General features: G+C 36.6%; 3 protein-coding genes across 7 annotated transcripts; 1 reads left to right on the top strand and 2 right to left on the bottom strand.

Annotated features, from left to right (window-relative positions):
- Positions 1-6,339: 6,339 nt before the first annotated feature.
- On the bottom strand, positions 6,340-12,590 carry LOC124338027 (putative ATP-dependent RNA helicase TDRD12). 4 transcript variants are annotated; one of them, XR_006917629.1, is made up of 18 exons: positions 12,406-12,590; positions 11,795-12,349; positions 11,502-11,703; positions 11,314-11,439; positions 10,986-11,260; positions 10,728-10,928; positions 10,505-10,659; positions 10,160-10,444; positions 9,841-10,098; positions 9,342-9,770; positions 8,910-9,272; positions 8,310-8,846; positions 8,178-8,243; positions 7,230-8,102; positions 7,061-7,158; positions 6,762-6,991; positions 6,514-6,696; positions 6,340-6,431 (listed from the first exon to the last, which is right to left on the bottom strand). XR_006917629.1 is itself a non-coding variant. In XM_046792053.1 (17 exons), the coding sequence occupies exons 1-17, from the start codon at positions 12,476-12,478 to the stop codon at positions 6,605-6,607; spliced, it is 4,818 nt and encodes a 1,605-aa protein (XP_046648009.1). In that variant the 5' UTR covers positions 12,479-12,590; the 3' UTR covers positions 6,340-6,604. The 4 variants fall into 4 exon arrangements, 3 of the variants coding, with proteins under 3 accessions (XP_046648009.1, XP_046648011.1, XP_046648010.1); XM_046792053.1 differs by having other exon boundaries at positions 6,340-6,696; XM_046792055.1 differs by having other exon boundaries at positions 6,340-6,696; positions 12,451-12,590.
- An 81-nt stretch (positions 12,591-12,671) lies between these two features.
- LOC124338028 lies at positions 12,672-13,574 on the top strand. Of its 2 annotated transcripts, XM_046792057.1 has the most exons (4): positions 12,672-12,990; positions 13,072-13,195; positions 13,262-13,299; positions 13,362-13,574. In XM_046792057.1, the coding sequence occupies exons 1-4, from the start codon at positions 12,823-12,825 to the stop codon at positions 13,488-13,490; spliced, it is 459 nt and encodes a 152-aa protein (XP_046648013.1). In that variant the 5' UTR covers positions 12,672-12,822; the 3' UTR covers positions 13,491-13,574. The 2 variants fall into 2 exon arrangements, with proteins under 2 accessions (XP_046648013.1, XP_046648012.1); XM_046792056.1 differs by having other exon boundaries at positions 13,072-13,299.
- Positions 13,575-15,196: 1,622 nt separating this feature from the next.
- LOC124336642 lies at positions 15,197-16,114 on the bottom strand. Its single transcript, XM_046790431.1, has 2 exons — positions 15,772-16,114; positions 15,197-15,391 (listed from the first exon to the last, which is right to left on the bottom strand). Exons 1-2 carry the CDS (start codon positions 15,961-15,963, stop codon positions 15,197-15,199), a joined length of 387 nt encoding a protein of 128 aa, XP_046646387.1. The 5' UTR covers positions 15,964-16,114.
- Between the last annotated feature and the right edge of the window lie 32 nt (positions 16,115-16,146).

Here is a 16,146-nt window from a genome sequence, read left to right as displayed (position 1 = left end):
CCCGTAATTAATACCTCGAAAAATATGTATGCTAGAAAATGCCATAACGACATAGGGCGTATAATGTAAAGCAAGACAAATTTCAGCAAGGATTTGGGTAATAAAGCACAATCCCAGCAAAGTTCCAAAATTTCATCAGCAAGAAATATTGGGGGATGCCTTTCAGCAAATCATCTGCGATAAGTGCTTCATGGGAAAAGTGTATCGAGAATTCTACAATCTTACAATACCTGTGCACTCAAGTAGCTCTCGCTCATGATGAATGTGTTTACACTGACTATTACTGCGACCCCATGCCTACTCTTCATTGGGAGCTCTTTTTATTGCGCTCTTTAAGGAAGAATAGACTGAATGGTTCGATGTTTACTTTATGAAAAACAAGTCATAAATACCCAAAGGGTAGTCTACTCTAATAGTAAAGAATTTTTTATGTTTTTTAGAGTTATTTGAAACATTGGAAACAAAGAAAAAATGTAAGAGTAGAAGGGAAAGATTAAAAGGAAAGAGTAAAAGGTAGGGCAATTATGTGACTTGGGAGACAGGGTAGAAAATTTAGAAAAGGCGAACAGAAATAAGGAAAGAAGAGATATTTCCAAAGCCTAACAAAGTATTTCAAAAACTGGAACGATGGGCGGATTAGGAGTAAAAACCACGAAGAGACAGTTGCAAAACTGCGGTGAGAAAGGAGATAAACACTTTGCGACGGTTAATAAACTGTGCAGTCCGTATCTGGGATTATCCCTGAGGAACGTGATAATTTTTTTTTTTTACGAGAGTCTTTCAGACAGGCTATTCTCAGCTAGTTTAGAATCGAAGTAAGCGAGGACAACGAATGCAGCTTGGATTGATGCGATGAAGATGAACCTACCAATATTGTTTCGCACATCAAAGAAGTGGTATTAACTGTATATCCCCACTGTGTGAAAAAATGTTGAAGATGGTCCGTAGGCTTACCTTCCGAACAAGATTGGGGATTCAATAATCGTAAAAAAATGTGCAATTGTATGATTTGCTTAGTCTGATGTTCAACGGCTCAGCAACGATAGGGTGTCATCTAGAGTTATGCGAACTTCCAACATGGAAGAGCGGCAAAAATAACTCGTTACAGAAGTCAGGAAACAAGCCGTACGTTTGGGTAATTATTGCATATTTTTAAATGTCAAAGAAGATATTATTTGTGGAATATTCTCTATTGGCGTCGTTTAAAGAAAATTCAACACGAAGAAAAGTAGCTTGAGAATGGGAAGGAAAAAGATAAAAAGAGCGCTTAGAGGGAGGGGGAGTGGTTGACTCGAAGATCGAAAGAATATAAATTCATCACACGGGTTTAATTTTTGTATAAAATATTGTTTTGTAGTCTGTAGCTTCCCTCCACCAGAAATGTAAAAATCAACCAACTAATACGAAGCTATGTTTTCTGTTTGCAGTTTTAATTTTCGAGGTTATTCTCATCTCTCCTTTATTTTAACCCATTCCTCCTCATAAATCTTAAACTTAAATAATAAAAATCACCTCAAAGCTTCAGGTAATGTAACTTTAGCCTACTATTTTTAAACATTTTAACCTATTTCATATTGATAAGATTGTGAAATTTGAAAACCCTTTTTTACTTAAGAAAAATGAGGGGGAAAAGTTTTGTAAAAAAGGAGGGTATTGTCTGAAAAATTTTCAAATTTTAACAAAATTTTAAATGTTTCTAATAAAAAAAGGGAAATAGGTTATATTATGCGGGAAGAATAAAAAAAGAACCTCGAAAAAGTACAAAACGGAAATTTAATAAGAATACCGTGTTTTTGGGTTAATTCATTGTGCGTCGTAAAAGCAATTTTCTGTAAAATAATACAATTACTATGCCTTTGGCGTAATAAACTACGCCTTAGGCGTAATAAACTACGGCTTAGGCGTGATAAAAGTACTGTTACCATGACAATAATCGGCATACAAGAGGCAAAAAAGATCTCAGAAAAAATGTAAATTAACGTTGTTCGTGCAATTATAGACTGAACTCGAATCTTTTCTTAGAATTTCAGACCATTCCTTCAGAACGTTAACTAACCGAGAGTTGCATTAACCCAGTAATTTGAGTTTTGGCACGTACGATCGTTTTTTTCCAGTAATCAGCAATCGAAACATCAGCAAAGAGCCGCTTTGTTAGTAGACTGGCAAATAATTTTTTTTTCTGTCCGAGTGGCGCTAAATATGTTGCATTGTTTGCTTTTTCCATTTCCTTTTCCGTCAGAGTAATACAATAATTTTAGTTATGAAGCCCCTTGGGGGCCTTCGGAATTTAGAGTTAGTTAAATTTTAGATGTAAGTTTGTAATTTAAGATGTGGGTGGGATTGACCTAACGTTAAAAAAGGCCACTCTATTTTAACCGATTCTTACTATGGCTTTTTGAGGGGTTTGATATTTACTTAATGTTGCGTCATCTGTTATCAGATCTGGGAAAATCACAGCCGTCAAAAAGTAAATGGTCGCTATTCACTTTTTCAGGAAAATTCCCTATAAAGACTTTCGGGGTGCCTCTCTCAGCAGACTACTGTAACTTGTGCTGCATTTAGAGCCCCTAAACCTTCGGTAATTTAGTAAACTAAATTCCTCAAATTACTCAGGGATATATTATAGATTATTATTATTATTATTATCTATTACTCTGGCATAGATAAAGAAGACTGGTTTTGCATGTGGTATCCTTTTAGCCCTATCCCTACTGACCCCGAGTTTCTGTTTTGCTTGTCCTGCCCCTAGCGGATAAACTGCTGTACTGTACCGTGGCTACCAAGGGTGTTGCAGACGAATATTGTTTTCCTTCTGTCTTGGCAAAATTCTTTGCTGGCGTTTAAAAGTGTTAGGTAATTTTGTCATACAAATTTGTATGGAGCAGTTACACATCCTGCGTTGCGCATTCTCCGCAAATGCGAAAATCTCATTTGTGTCCAAGCTGGTGTGTGTCGCCTACAGCGTCTTATGGGAAAACCAACTTCTTCCCGTTAAAACAGTTGTTTTCTTACCTATAACTTATATTTCCCCCCTTTTCTTCCTAACAGTGAATACTTTATTCATTTCTCTATTACATAATTTTTATTTCTATCCCCAATTCCATCTGGTTAATTTTTAATTAATTTTTGTTTGTGACTGGTTTTTTTGTTCGTCTCCTGTAGCAGACGTTTCTAGACAGAATCGACCACGCTACGAACGAAATTCTTCTGCTACAGGAGACAACAAAAAAACCAGTCACAAACAAAAATTAATTAAAAATTAACCAGATGGAATTGGGGATAGAAATAAAAATTAGGTAATAGATAAATGAATAAAGTATTCACTGTTAGGAAGAAAAGGGGGAAAAATCAGAGTCATAGATAAGAAAAAAAAATTTTTACCGAGGAGAATTTGGTTTTCCCATAAGACGCTGTAGGCGACACACACCAGCTTGGACACAAAGGAGATTTTCGCATTTGCGGAGAATGCGCAACGCAGGATGTGTAACTGCTCCATTGACAAGTCATATTGTATTTAATTTTGACGTTTGTGAGTTTGTCAATTGCAAAAGCAGAGAAATCAATTGAATCATTGCAATTGAATAGAAGTAAGCAGAGTATCAAGAACAGAACGTACATTAGAGGGCAGGACAAGCAAGCCAGAATCAGGAAAATCGGAGGAGGGGTAGCAAGAATGCTGGTGACAGTTGCTCATGTTAATTATCTTATGAAGAGAATCAACCAGTGGTCTTTATCTGTGACCCTGGTCTAGTTAGACCATGGTAGAAGAGGGGATGGTATGTTCACGCACTAGAATTTTCCCATAAGGCTTGATCCCAGGTTGCCCGGTATATGGAGTGACACCAAGCGGATTTTCTCCAGAACTATGTCTGAACACGTTTTTTTGTCTAAGTCCTAGCGAAAGAAAACCAATTAGGATTTTGTAAAAAAATGGGAAAAAACTCGCATTTTTTTCAGAACCTAGGTATTCTATCAATTTCGCTTTAAAAATATAGAAAAAAAGGAAAAAAAAATATGATTGCTGATTTGAACCTGCGTCGTCTCACATGGGTGCTCGAAGCCTTGGTTCCAATTCGAACTTGGTTACCAATTACTTGAAGAGTTCAAAAATTGCCAATTCTAAGCCTTTTTGGAAGCGCAATTCAAGAAAACATGATTCAGTAACGCTACGCAAGGTGGCAGCACAATTTACCAGGGCCAAGGACTTTGAAAAAAAAACCCTGAAAAACCGAGGATCTAGCCTTATGGGAAAATTCTAGTGCGTGAACATACCATCCCCTCTTCTACCATGGTTAGACCGTTAGCTTAGAGCAAAGGGTGTATTTAATTTTACTTGGCAACTACGCATTCCGCCTGGCGGAAATTATTTTGGCGCAAAATGTAGAAACATGGACTACTAAAGCTAGAGGACGGGTCACTTCGTCAATTCCTATGTCGGCTACCATTTTTTTGTTGTTACTGTAATCAATAGAGCTTTAGAAATGAGCTATAGTCTATTAAATTATCCCTATGCGGCAAATATTTAACTTCGATGATATTTTAATTACAAATTGACGGAGGTGTTCGTTGGTTGTCGCCGCCTAGCGGTGATTGTTGGTTGACCACTCTGTGATTCTCTGGTTTTGGTTTGGTTTGGTATGATTAGGTGCGTCTGTTATCTGTGATTCTCTGGTGATTCTCTGGATTCTGTTTGTTTTCTTTCTAAAAACCATGGAAGAATTTAGAATTCTTAGCGCTAGGTGGAGACAACCAACGAACACCTCTCCCGTCCTCTAAAAATTAATACGCAAATATCTTGTAATTTAATATCTTCACAAGAAATGTGCATTGGAGACTTACAATAGCTTTTTAAATCTCAATCGATTGACCCTTCTTTAAAAATATGATTAAAAATCCACCCGACAAGCTATAACACGGCGGGATAGGACGTGAGTCCCGTCCTCTATAGCTTTAGTAGTCCATGGTAGAAATTGCTCAAAATTGTTTCCATTTTCTACCATTCTTTCAATTCAGCAAGTTACGCCACTATTTCTTAAGTTAAATTTGTCAATTTTAGATTTTTTAAATGCTTACATAAATTTTTAGAATTTTAGCTAAAAATGCCACTAATTCGGCAAATTCTAGAAATTGCTAGTCTCCTTTCCCCAAAACCAACGATCCGATAGTGGCTGCACGTTGTATAATCGTATCATATTCAAACTTGGCAGGGTGATTGATTAAAAGACGAACATTTCTTAGCTTCTAAAAAAATATATTTCTATTAACTCAATCTATTTCATTACATTTTAAAATTTTTACATTTTGTTTTGTATTTTTTTAATAGTATACATTAATATTTCAAAGGAGAATTTTTACTAGAAATAAAGATTAACATAAAAAAAAAAGCTCACGAAAAAAATCTCATGTTGCAATCAGTTCCCTGTTACCCCGCTTTTTCATATCATGACTCCACTAAAGTTGGAAGAGCGTCGAGCACCCATGGGAGTCATGACGTAAAATGAAATCAACAGTCACTTTTTTTTCTTTTCCTTTTGTTTTTATATTTTTAAAGCGAAATTGATTGAATACCTAGATTCTGTCAAAAATGCGAGTTTTTCAAAAAAAAAATTTTAAAATCAGAATTTGTTGGAGTCCAAAGGCTTAGAAAAAAACGTGTTCAGACATAGTTCTGAAGAAAGTCCGCATGGTGTCACTACCATTTATCAAAGCAACCTGGGATTCTACTAACAAACCATTCCCTCTTACTCTTAACTATGATAACACAACAAAAAATTTGCACACACGCTTCCTTTTCATTTAAGCCTTCAAACACGTGTAAAGAGTGTGTTTTTTTCTACTAAATATTAGACCTGAATATGAATGTTCTAAATATCGAAAGTTTAGGATTTAAAAATTATTCTTAGGTGTCATCTTTTTTCAACAGGAATTCAATTTACGTTTTTTTTTAACCACTGGGATTGATAGATAGCGTGAGAAAAGCACTACAACCAATGTCCAGCCGGGAGAAGATATTTTCAGCTCAAACTCTCAACGCTCAAAAGCTCAACCTAAATGCCTAAACATTATTCTTGGTTAATAGAATCGATCTAGAATAATACATCTTTGTTGTGGAAATTTTGTTTTGATGTTAACATGTTAGGTGGAACATTTGTTGGTTTCTTTGCATTTTTTATAACATCATTTTTATTTGGTTATGATATTACTTAGTGATTGCTTCACAAAATAACGCGACAACGGGTTATATTTCAAGATCGTATCAAGTCTAGTTGTGGACTATGAACTATGGGAGTTAGACCCTCTATAGCCAATATGGTCTAACGAGTTTATCAATGTGTGATATATGTAGTAAAATGGATTTTATTGTAGTAGGAAAGATGATCTAGCCATACAGTCGAGGGAAAACGTAGGGCGCAGCATCAAATCACAAACGACTGAAGATAGAAAAAAAATTAGCTGTATGATACCTCAAGGCTCTTCTAACACAATTCAAATGCATGAATACAAAAGGGTTACCCTTGGAAACCTCTAATATCAGATGGAGCGAACAAAATTATAGAGTATCTTCGAAACTAGATTGTCGTATGACCGTTCCAAGCAGTCGTTCTCAATCATCTTCACCTAGCCACTTTTCATCACAACACTCTTCATCTGAACCGCTTGATGATGATTCAGATTGGTTTTCGTCGAATGCGTATTCTGAAATAAGAAATGGTGTGTTTAGGACAAAAAGAAACCTCTTCGAATAAGAAATGTGATCCTACTTGGATCCACAATGGGCTCTAATTTTTCTTCATCATCGGAAACATTATTGTCCAACCAATAACTGAAGTCGCGAGTTAGCCAAGGTTGATTTAATGGGGAATGGATAAATCGGGTCCACATTGCGCCTATTTCTTGCTTACGGAGCGTTACTTTAACCCCGCAACCAACAAGGGAATGGCAACTTATTTCCGGAATGATATAACCATATGTGCTTGTGTTTAATTCATATCTGGGAAATAAAAATAAAGAATGGGATTTTCATACGTTATCGACAGTTCCGTTTAAATAAGAGATTTACCTTAAACCATTTACATCAGTCACGAAGCTCAAATGGTTTTCCGTAAGCTCAAGACTATATTCTTTAACGTGATCGACGAAAAACGTAATTATGACATCCTAAATGGGAAATGTTAAATAAATTGCAAATTTAAAAGTAGACTAAAAAGCGCTAGGTTCAACGGAATTACCTGTTCACTTTGTGCCCATTTAGTGGTAGGAAATCGACTCGAATTTTCTTTTAGAGGTAATGTGTGGTCAATAAGAGCTAAATTATGATCCCGACCAACAGTCTGCTGAAATGTAGGCATCTTTTTCGACGTTGAAATAGTTCCTGAAGAATCAGTGTTGGAGGAGCAGGAAGTCGAAATTGCTTGGATCTCGTTATTCTCCGGGCATTTTGGGAACAGTTCAATCCAACCAGGTGAAACATCAAATTTCAATTCCTCTTCATATTCCAACTGCTGCAGTGATTCACAAGCTCTATCCTTCAATTCTTTCTCTTCAATGTCTTTCATCAACGTAGCTGAACTACGTACGATTGCACGAAAGTCTTCTTCATTTTCCAGGGAAATGGCGTAATTTTTCGAGATCATTTGTTGTGCTAGACTGGGTATTTCTTTTTCTTCTCGATTCAAGAGAGTGACATGATAGTGCGAGCCATTTGTCACTTCATCCTTGACTGCTTCCTTGAACTTCGTCTGGGCATGCCACACATGCATAAATCCATCGGAGGCTCGCGTGAGTGATGTGAAAAAACAAATGTCTTCTTCCGTCCATCCACCGCTGTCATTCTTGGGTCCAACACCATACAATGAACAAGCAATAGCTTGAAATGGTAAACGGCTGATGAACTGATTAGGTAAACTTTTCATTGCATTTAGAGGAACTTTTGTATGATCTCCATAGTCTACGAACAAGACTTGGAATTTCCACACGTCATCTTCAACTATTTTCTTCTTTATGCAGCACCGGCACCACGATCCAGGTTCTGAAGGGGATTCCACGAGACAAAAACTTCCCAGTTGCGCATCTTCATATGTCACATTTTTGCATTTAGATATCTAATTATTATTAATATAAAGAAGACTTAAGTTAGTTTTTCAAGTTAATTGAAACATTTCAAGACGAAATCTCACTTGTTTCTTGATATCAGCTTCCAGAGACCTCAAGGTATCCTGGAATTTATTGATTGTAACATAAAACTGTGGAAAGATAAAATGTTAATATTTAACATTAAAATAACAAAAAACGGCGAATGAAATAGATACCTGGTGTGGAGAATCAGTGGTGACTAACTCAACTTGCGTTTCTTCATTCATTGGGAGGAACGCATACGACGGTTCGATAGGATTTGCGCTTTTATTTTTAGCCAATCCAAAGCTATAATTCGGTAATTCAATACCTCCAGTCTCGCACAAGTGATACAGCTTTACCAAATGCTCCTCGTTGTTGTCTGCCAACTCTGCTGTCAAAAGATCTTTAAGAATGTCCGTCACAACAACAGAGGAATTCACGCCATCCAGTCGCTTTCTCTCATGTAATGGGTCTAGCCATAAAGTGAATGACAAAGCCAATACAATTCGGCCTTCCAACTCTTTACTCATCAGTTTTTCCCGAACAAAATCAACTGAGTAACGGCTCCAATTTGAGTTACGATCAAATGGCTTAGCTCCTACTAGAAAAACTTCAATAGCTTCTGGAGCCAAATTCTTTAAATCGTCTGGAATTTCATACAGATCTTTGACGAAGGATGACATTACACAACCTTGATCAATAGAAATTACAGTGACTTCAATCGGAATTCCCTGAAAATGAAAAACACATTTAAATTACAATAAAATAAATGGTATACATTGAACTCTTCTTACTTGGTGATCTCTTTCAAGTATAGATTCAACGCGAACACGTTCATAAAGGTTGTCAGTGGTTCGATGAGCGTAAATATTTCCAATTTCAACTTTATTTCCATCAACTGAGTTCTTTCGCTGTGCCTCATCACGAAAATGATTTCGTAACTGAGCACTGACTTCAAAATGCGATCCACTCATATCGATCACTTGATTTTTTTCGTTTCGATGCTTCAAAATCCGAGCGTAGTATTGTGTTGCAGTGCGGACAGCTGTAATCCGAATACGAACAATGCCGTTCTGTGGAACAACAGGTTGGTCCAAAGTTGACAGAATAACGTGACGGAGTCCACAAAGCTTCATATTTCGACAGAATCCAAATGCCTAAGAGATATTTACAGAACTTGAATTACATAAAATAGCGAAATTTTTATTTCAATTTTCTTATTATACCTTGAGAGTTTCACACAAAGGAAGACTTCTTTTTCGAACTTCTTTACCGCAGAAAGAAAGTATAGCTTCAGTTGCTAGCTCGTCAGGAACAACGTGCCCAAAGCGCTGCATTAAACGTACGATCGTCAGAAGAGAGTTATTAAACTCTTTTGTAATAAGCAGATGAGTTTCTGGTCTATCAGCTTCCGAAGCTCTCAAGTGGAAGTTATCCATAGCGAATGACAGGCGGTAACTAAAATCGTACTTGGAATGGTGTGGTATAAAGTAGTGAATTAGAGTTTGTGCATTTTTTATGTTCAATCGCTCTAAAACATCGTCTGTGCAAATTAGAATAGCAGAACCAGGCTGAGCATGGTTCCACCTTTCGGTTGTAAAATCTAAATCGGACACGATAGATTGATTGTGAGCTAAGATGGGTGTCGCGCCAATCTGAAATGCGAAACATAATATTTTCTTGACGCTCAAATAAGTTATTGAAGCAAAGGTTTATATATAGTACCTCTGACAGCATTTGTTCAACTTTGAAGACTTCGGCAGATCCACGACAAAAGATAATGGTCCGACTGAATCGTTTTGATTGGACAATTTCCAACAGATCGCGGTCCATTTCTTCAGGGGTTCCACGGCGAACATCGAGTTTCATTCCTCCATAAATAGCAGCCTCCATACACGAAGATATAAAAATTGAGGGGTTTTTCAAAACTTTACTAGAGATTTCTTCCATTCCTTTTGTCCAATGGTTAGCACAGGCCACAATCTATACGAAGATAAAATATAGTCAGTATAAATATACTTTGCATTCAAAATCTTTTTTTCACCTGTCGAGGAATAAAGTTATTTCCCATGGTTGCCCGTTGAACAGATTCTTGATAAAAATTAAACAGTTTTTTTGTAGATTCTCCATGTTCTTTAAGCACGACGTCAGCATCGTCAAACACAAGGTGACAGCATCTATCAAAACTAATGATATCTTTAGCTTTTGTTAACAGCAAATTGAGCGCAGGTGCCGTGGCGGCAAGCAAAGTCACTCCATTGATTAAATAAGGCAGAGCCACTTTCAGTGATCGTTCGGTAGCATCAGTAAAAACAGCGGAACGGAAATCCTAAAAAGAAAATTATTTTACTTATTAGAACGTAAAAGAAGAATAACTTTTAGAAACTACCGAATTTTTCTTCATAATGCGAGAGCAATAAAATTGGACCAACTCGGCATTTTCCCATGAAGAGCAAATGACAACAACCAAAGGCGAACAGCCGATTGGCACATCGCTGTATTCACTCAGGTCCATCAAATTATTCAGTATAGGTATCAGGTAGCCTAAATTTACGATGTTAAGTCATAACATGCATATACAGATGTAAAATTAAGTCATTTGATTACGCTACCTAAAGTTTTTCCTCCTCTTGCTCCGGCGACATAAGCCACATTGTGACCACGCAAGATTGCTTCCCACACATAGGCTTGTATGGTCTTTGGTTTCTCAAAAGACATGGAGTTAAGCACTTCATGAATCCTTATATCAAAAGGGAAATCCTTGAAGTTATGCGTTGATGAATGGGGAACATCAGAACGAACAAGCACGCGACCTAGAAATATTGTCCTTTAATTTTTACAATTTAAATTTCATTATGCAACTCTTTTACCTTCTTCTATTAACTCTGCTAGTTTAGAAAGTTTTAGCATATTAGGTACATTTTCTTTAATAAAGGAAGAGGATGACTTGATTTCAGTAGAAGCCGATGCCAATTGCAACAATTCTGTCATGTCGTCGTTTTCATGAATTGGCGGAATCTGTTGGGAGATATCGTTTGAGGGAGATATGGTCGGCAAGTGTGGAAAACAGCTTTTTTCAATCACTTCTTTTTTCAAACATTTAGATCGTTCAAGAGCGCTCTTCAAGAGTAATGCCCGGCGATTCCTATTGATCAATGATATAGTTGTGATATGTTATCTAAGGTTTACATCTGTTACATTTTCAAAATATACAAAACTGAACCACTAGCAGCAACAGGTGGGCTAGGCTGAGATTTCTGACTATCTGAAGGTACCTCCCTGATCAAATTCACTTTTTCTGTTGAAAAGAAATTTGGCAAACCCCTGAAACAAATTAAATTAATTAAATATGTTCTTACTTCGCAAATTTATATATATGTATGTACTGAGCAGGTTGTGATCTGTCGCACTGCTTGATACTCTCTGCAACTGGTCTTCTGAGTTTTTCTTCCTTTTGAGTGTAGTTCCTTAGACGTTCCATTGGTTTGGCTGAAGTTAGCATACCAGCAGGTAAAAATGACATTGGCATAGGCTTTGAAGCCACGTTTTCAGACGTGTCATTGTTTGTTTTCTTGTTTTCTTGTCCTACTGTAATAATACAAAAAAACAACACATAAACATAAATAATAAGAAAACAAAATAAGTTGCACATTCATTTGAACTACATTCACTTTACTACCTGTTTTCTTTGGGTCTTGGTTCTTGGATATTGGCTGCTGAACATGATACTGAGAATTCAGATTGGTATTTAGCATTGAGGGATAATCGGCATATTCATCAGGAGTATTGAAATTAAATCTTGAATGTGGCAAAGAATTTGCGCTTAGAGAAGATGAATTACTATTTGTTGTAAATTGTTTCAACAATTCTGCAGAAGGCTTCCTAGATTGGTGTGAATTAAAATGTTCTTTTATGGCTGCAATACTTCTGCCCCTCGCAAAACTAAATTCTGAATTCATTGATGGATTCAAAGTAGATGATGTAGCGGTTTCTTGAGTTGGCAATGGTATTTTAATATTTTCTTTCGGCCACTGAAAAGGTTTTTGGCAAACGGTTGGTGGTTCATCTCTCCGAAATGACATTCTTTGTACTTCTTCAGCCAATAAACGTGCCTCTTTATCTCGCTTACTTTTCTCGTAATACCTCGTGTAGTCAGAGAAACCAACAGCGTCGAAACGTCCTAACAAAGGGCCGTTTGTGAAGTCTGCAAAATCCTTCTCCTCCTGCATCAGCGCTTTAAATGATTAAATCGTTAATTTAAAAAAGGGACAGTCAGGTATACTACAGTACATATGAACAGCTGACAAGACACTGTAGCCCGGCCCAAACACCTACCATACGATTTCTGCTTTCTGCATTGCATTTTTTTTTAGTGAGAGGAATGAGATATTGCCATTTGCCAATCGATGAGCATAATTTAACAATGATTTATTTTACGTCGAATTATTTTAACTTTTCATGAAACAATAACAGTTGTATATCAGAATATCACTGATTAGCCCTCCCCCCGGCTCCCCCCTGTTTATTAGGATTTATTTGTATTTCTATTGGAAAAATAAGTGCATCAATAGCGTTTCTCTGGCAACTGACAAGGAGCCGTAGGCTACAATCTCAATCTCTTCCAACCTTTTGAAATACTTCCTGTCTTACTTTCGTAAATCGTAATATTTATTGTTGGTAACTAATATTGCTATTTGGTTATTCGCAATGTGGCAAAACCCCGCTAGAAACATTGAAATTAAAGCGAGAATCAACGATGTAAAAGCCATAGTAAATAAGGTAGCTCAGTTGTGCAAAACGGAAGCAGAAGTGATCGACCAAACCGACACGTTTTTTAAAACAGAAAATGGGCGTCTAAAATTGAGGGAATTCAAAGTTAGTAATATTTATTTGATCTAATGTTCTATTTTTCTATAGTAAATAGAATTTAAATAAAATGTATTATTCTGTATTCAGAATGGCACTGGAGAACTTATATATTATGAGAGACCAGATACTGATGGACCAAAATTATCTAACTATTCGAAATCAATGGTAACTGATCCGACCTCATTAAAAGCTGTTCTACAAATGGCTCTTGGTACGAATGGCATTGTAAAGAAGACACGGATGTTGTCGCATTTTAATCAAACACGAATTCATATAGACGAGGTTGTAGGTTTAGGAAATTTTTTGGAACTTGAAGTAAGTTTACCAGTGGTGCATAATGTATAACATTATTAAAATAGTCATGTCCTTATGTTCAGGTGGTACTACAAGACAGTCAAACACCAGCAGATGGAATCACTACAGCCCAACTGCTTCTTGAGATATTGGGCATTCCTGCCTCTGATCTGTTGTCTGGTTCCTATTTGGATTTTCTGAATCTTTTATGAAGTTATATTTTTTGTTTGTACTCACTAATATTCAGATTCAATCCATATAAGTGATAATAAACTGATTTAGACAGCTCATATAAATACTTTTATTATACATTGAATAACTTTATTTACTAAGGAAATGAGCAAAAGATAATTTGATACGGTAAAGTTTCAAATACGGGACACTTTGACTGTCAAATAACTAATAAGATACCACGTCCACCACGTACGTCGTTGGTCAGTTTGAATGATTCCCTTTTGGTTACACAAAAGGAGTCTACAAAACTTTGTTTCTCCTGGATACTCCAAAGGGGGGGGGGGGGGGGTCTACAGCAACAGCTACAGACTATCAATAATTTATTCCCTATTTGTATTTGTTACACCAAGGGTAACATGGGACATGAATAAACGGAACAATGTCTCGGGTCGCGGGTCAACAGATAGTGGAGGAAAGTTATATTTTAACCTAGAACAAATTGCAAGAATTGATTTTTTTAATGAGCTTTATTACTATCAAGGTAATAAATACTTGTTCAAAACCCCCCGAAGAAATAATTATATTCACTATTAAAAATATTGAATTTAAATAAAAAATTTCATTTAACTATTAATTTAATACCGAATTTAAAATATTTAAAATAAAAAAAAATGAAATGATACCTTGTGATAGGCTACATCATATCACCAAATATGAATGTTTTCTGTCGAACGGTATTGTAGTTGTATAATTTAGAAGTTGTTACATTTTTAAAAATTTTACAGTGCCGCCAAAAAGGTTTAACAAGGTCTCTTATGCTCGATAGTCCCTAAGTAAAGTGACGATAACTTATAAACTATAGGACCTACATTTTTTCTATTGTTATTAAAAAATAAAGAACATCCTAGCGTATAAGAATCGATCGTTGAATTATGGTGTTAATAGGACTTTTTCTTTAGTTATTCATACTTAAACTTAGTCTATGATTTTGTCTTATTAAAAGTAAGTTTACAACAATTCCCACCACGAGCGTTGTCATCGTTTTCCTGTCAAGTAAGTTTTGTCATGTCTGATGTTTTCTTGTAATGTGCTTTCCTGTCAAGAATTATTAAACATAAATTTCCCTTTACTTATCAATGGAATATCTGTGTATTTGTATTATTTGGTACCCAAAGCACATTACAAGAAAACATCAGACGGGTGCGGTACGCAAGTCCCAGTCGTCATTGGTAACTTGCGACATAAGCACCAAAAATTTAAAAAAACGTCAAAAGACCCAAACGTAAAATTCCCCGTGTTATTATATGACCCACACGTCATATGTCCCAAATGTTACAAATTCCATTGTTTTTATTTTTTGCCATTTGTCCCAAAAGATTTATGTCCTGGTGTAATAAAATCCAAAAGACACAAGGCCCAGTGTTTAAAAGAACCCATGAAATTATGTCCCATAATGGTAAATGGCATTAATGTCCATTCGTCATTTGTCCCAAGCTATTTATTCTGAAATTTGGCATCCCTGCAGCTTAGCGGCAGAATTTAAATTGGTTTTCTTCAAATAGCTAGTACTGTGCGTGAATATCAATCGGTTTTACCTCATTTATTTCTGTTTTCCCTTCGTTTTGTTAATATTTTGACGCATAATTTTTAAAGAAGCACTAGATATTCTTTGAAAAAAATTTTTTTTTAAGAATTCTGGCCACCGTATCGGTTAATGAGATAAGCCGAAATGGCCTGGCTCTCGTTAAAAAAAAATCCGTCGTCGACGATGGTAGGGACGTTGTGCTGCGGGTTGATTGTCATGAATTCGTGGTTCATCAGGTTCAGCAGCTTCAGATTGAGGTCCAAACCCGGCCAAATACGCCGTCATCATAACAACCCTACAAGGAGGACTCCGAGAAATGTAGTACAAATCGATCGGCATTCTGATGGCAGAAAACTGAATTGTCGAAAAGAGATGAATATCTTAAATCAACGTTATCATATAGAGAGTCGCTGAGGTTGGCTTTTCCTTTATCACATCAGAAATAGGCTTACCGTCCGTCACTCTAACTCGGCAGACAGACGTCACCCATGATTTTATTTGTAAATAGCTGACACCTTGTCGATATCAAACTAAAGTTCGTTGTTGCCGTATTCTGCTACCGATAAGTCGTTAGATGTGATGAATTGCCTTAATTACCTTATTTTAAACCCAAAAACTTAAATTATATTTTATGGCTCAACACGCAAAGCATAACACGTACTACTCAAGTCATATCTATAATTAGATATAGTGAATGAATGATGCCTTGCGTTCAGTAGCCACGTCAGCTGCACCTTGATCCATATGAGCCGCTTCTTGACGTCGTAAGGTATGGGCGAGAAAAGGGGCCTCTGATCGACAGTGATCTTCTCTTTGCCGTCAAAGAAACTCATCGAGAAGTCGTGGTTGTCCAGGAGAACGTCGATGACGCCCTGACTGTGCACGATAATGTCGACAGTGTTCCACGGCGGCGGATTCAATTCCATTTAGAGCAGCAGGCAATAATAAAGGGCGAAAGAGGTGGGATCCCGTTTCAGGACTTAGCCGCTTCCGTGCTGTTAGTGGCAGCTCCCGGCAGCTCCAAGGAGTTTGATCATCTGGAAGACTTGTAGCACGGTTGAACCGGGAACCGGAAAATGCCTATATGATGCTTCAGAATGCCAAAAAAA

This window comes from Daphnia pulicaria, chromosome 4 (assembly GCF_021234035.1).
Source record: "Daphnia pulicaria isolate SC F1-1A chromosome 4, SC_F0-13Bv2, whole genome shotgun sequence".
In the NCBI taxonomy this organism is placed as follows: Eukaryota; Metazoa; Arthropoda; class Branchiopoda; order Diplostraca; family Daphniidae; genus Daphnia; species Daphnia pulicaria.
Note: the sequence above shows the minus strand (reverse complement) of the source record. Positions and strands in the feature narration are given on the sequence as shown.

Coding starts and splice junctions, on each gene's coding strand:
- LOC124338027 (XM_046792053.1), bottom strand. CDS start 12,478: ATGCAATGCAGAAAGCAGAAATCGTATGGTAGGTGTTTGGGCCGGGCT. Junction 9,273..9,341: donor CTTTGTGTGAAACTCTCAAG/GTATAATAAGAA, acceptor AATATCTCTTAG/GCATTTGGATTCTGTCGAAA. Junction 6,697..6,761: donor AGAGCCCATTGTGGATCCAA/GTAGGATCACAT, acceptor TTCTTATTTCAG/AATACGCATTCGACGAAAAC.
- LOC124338028 (XM_046792056.1), top strand. CDS start 12,823: ATGTGGCAAAACCCCGCTAGAAACATTGAAATTAAAGCGAGAATCAAC. Junction 12,991..13,071: donor TAAAATTGAGGGAATTCAAA/GTTAGTAATATT, acceptor TTCTGTATTCAG/AATGGCACTGGAGAACTTAT. Junction 13,300..13,361: donor GAAATTTTTTGGAACTTGAA/GTAAGTTTACCA, acceptor CCTTATGTTCAG/GTGGTACTACAAGACAGTCA.
- LOC124336642 (XM_046790431.1), bottom strand. CDS start 15,963: ATGGAATTGAATCCGCCGCCGTGGAACACTGTCGACATTATCGTGCAC. Junction 15,392..15,771: donor AGCGGCTCATATGGATCAAG/GTGCAGCTGACG, acceptor TCGACAATTCAG/TTTTCTGCCATCAGAATGCC.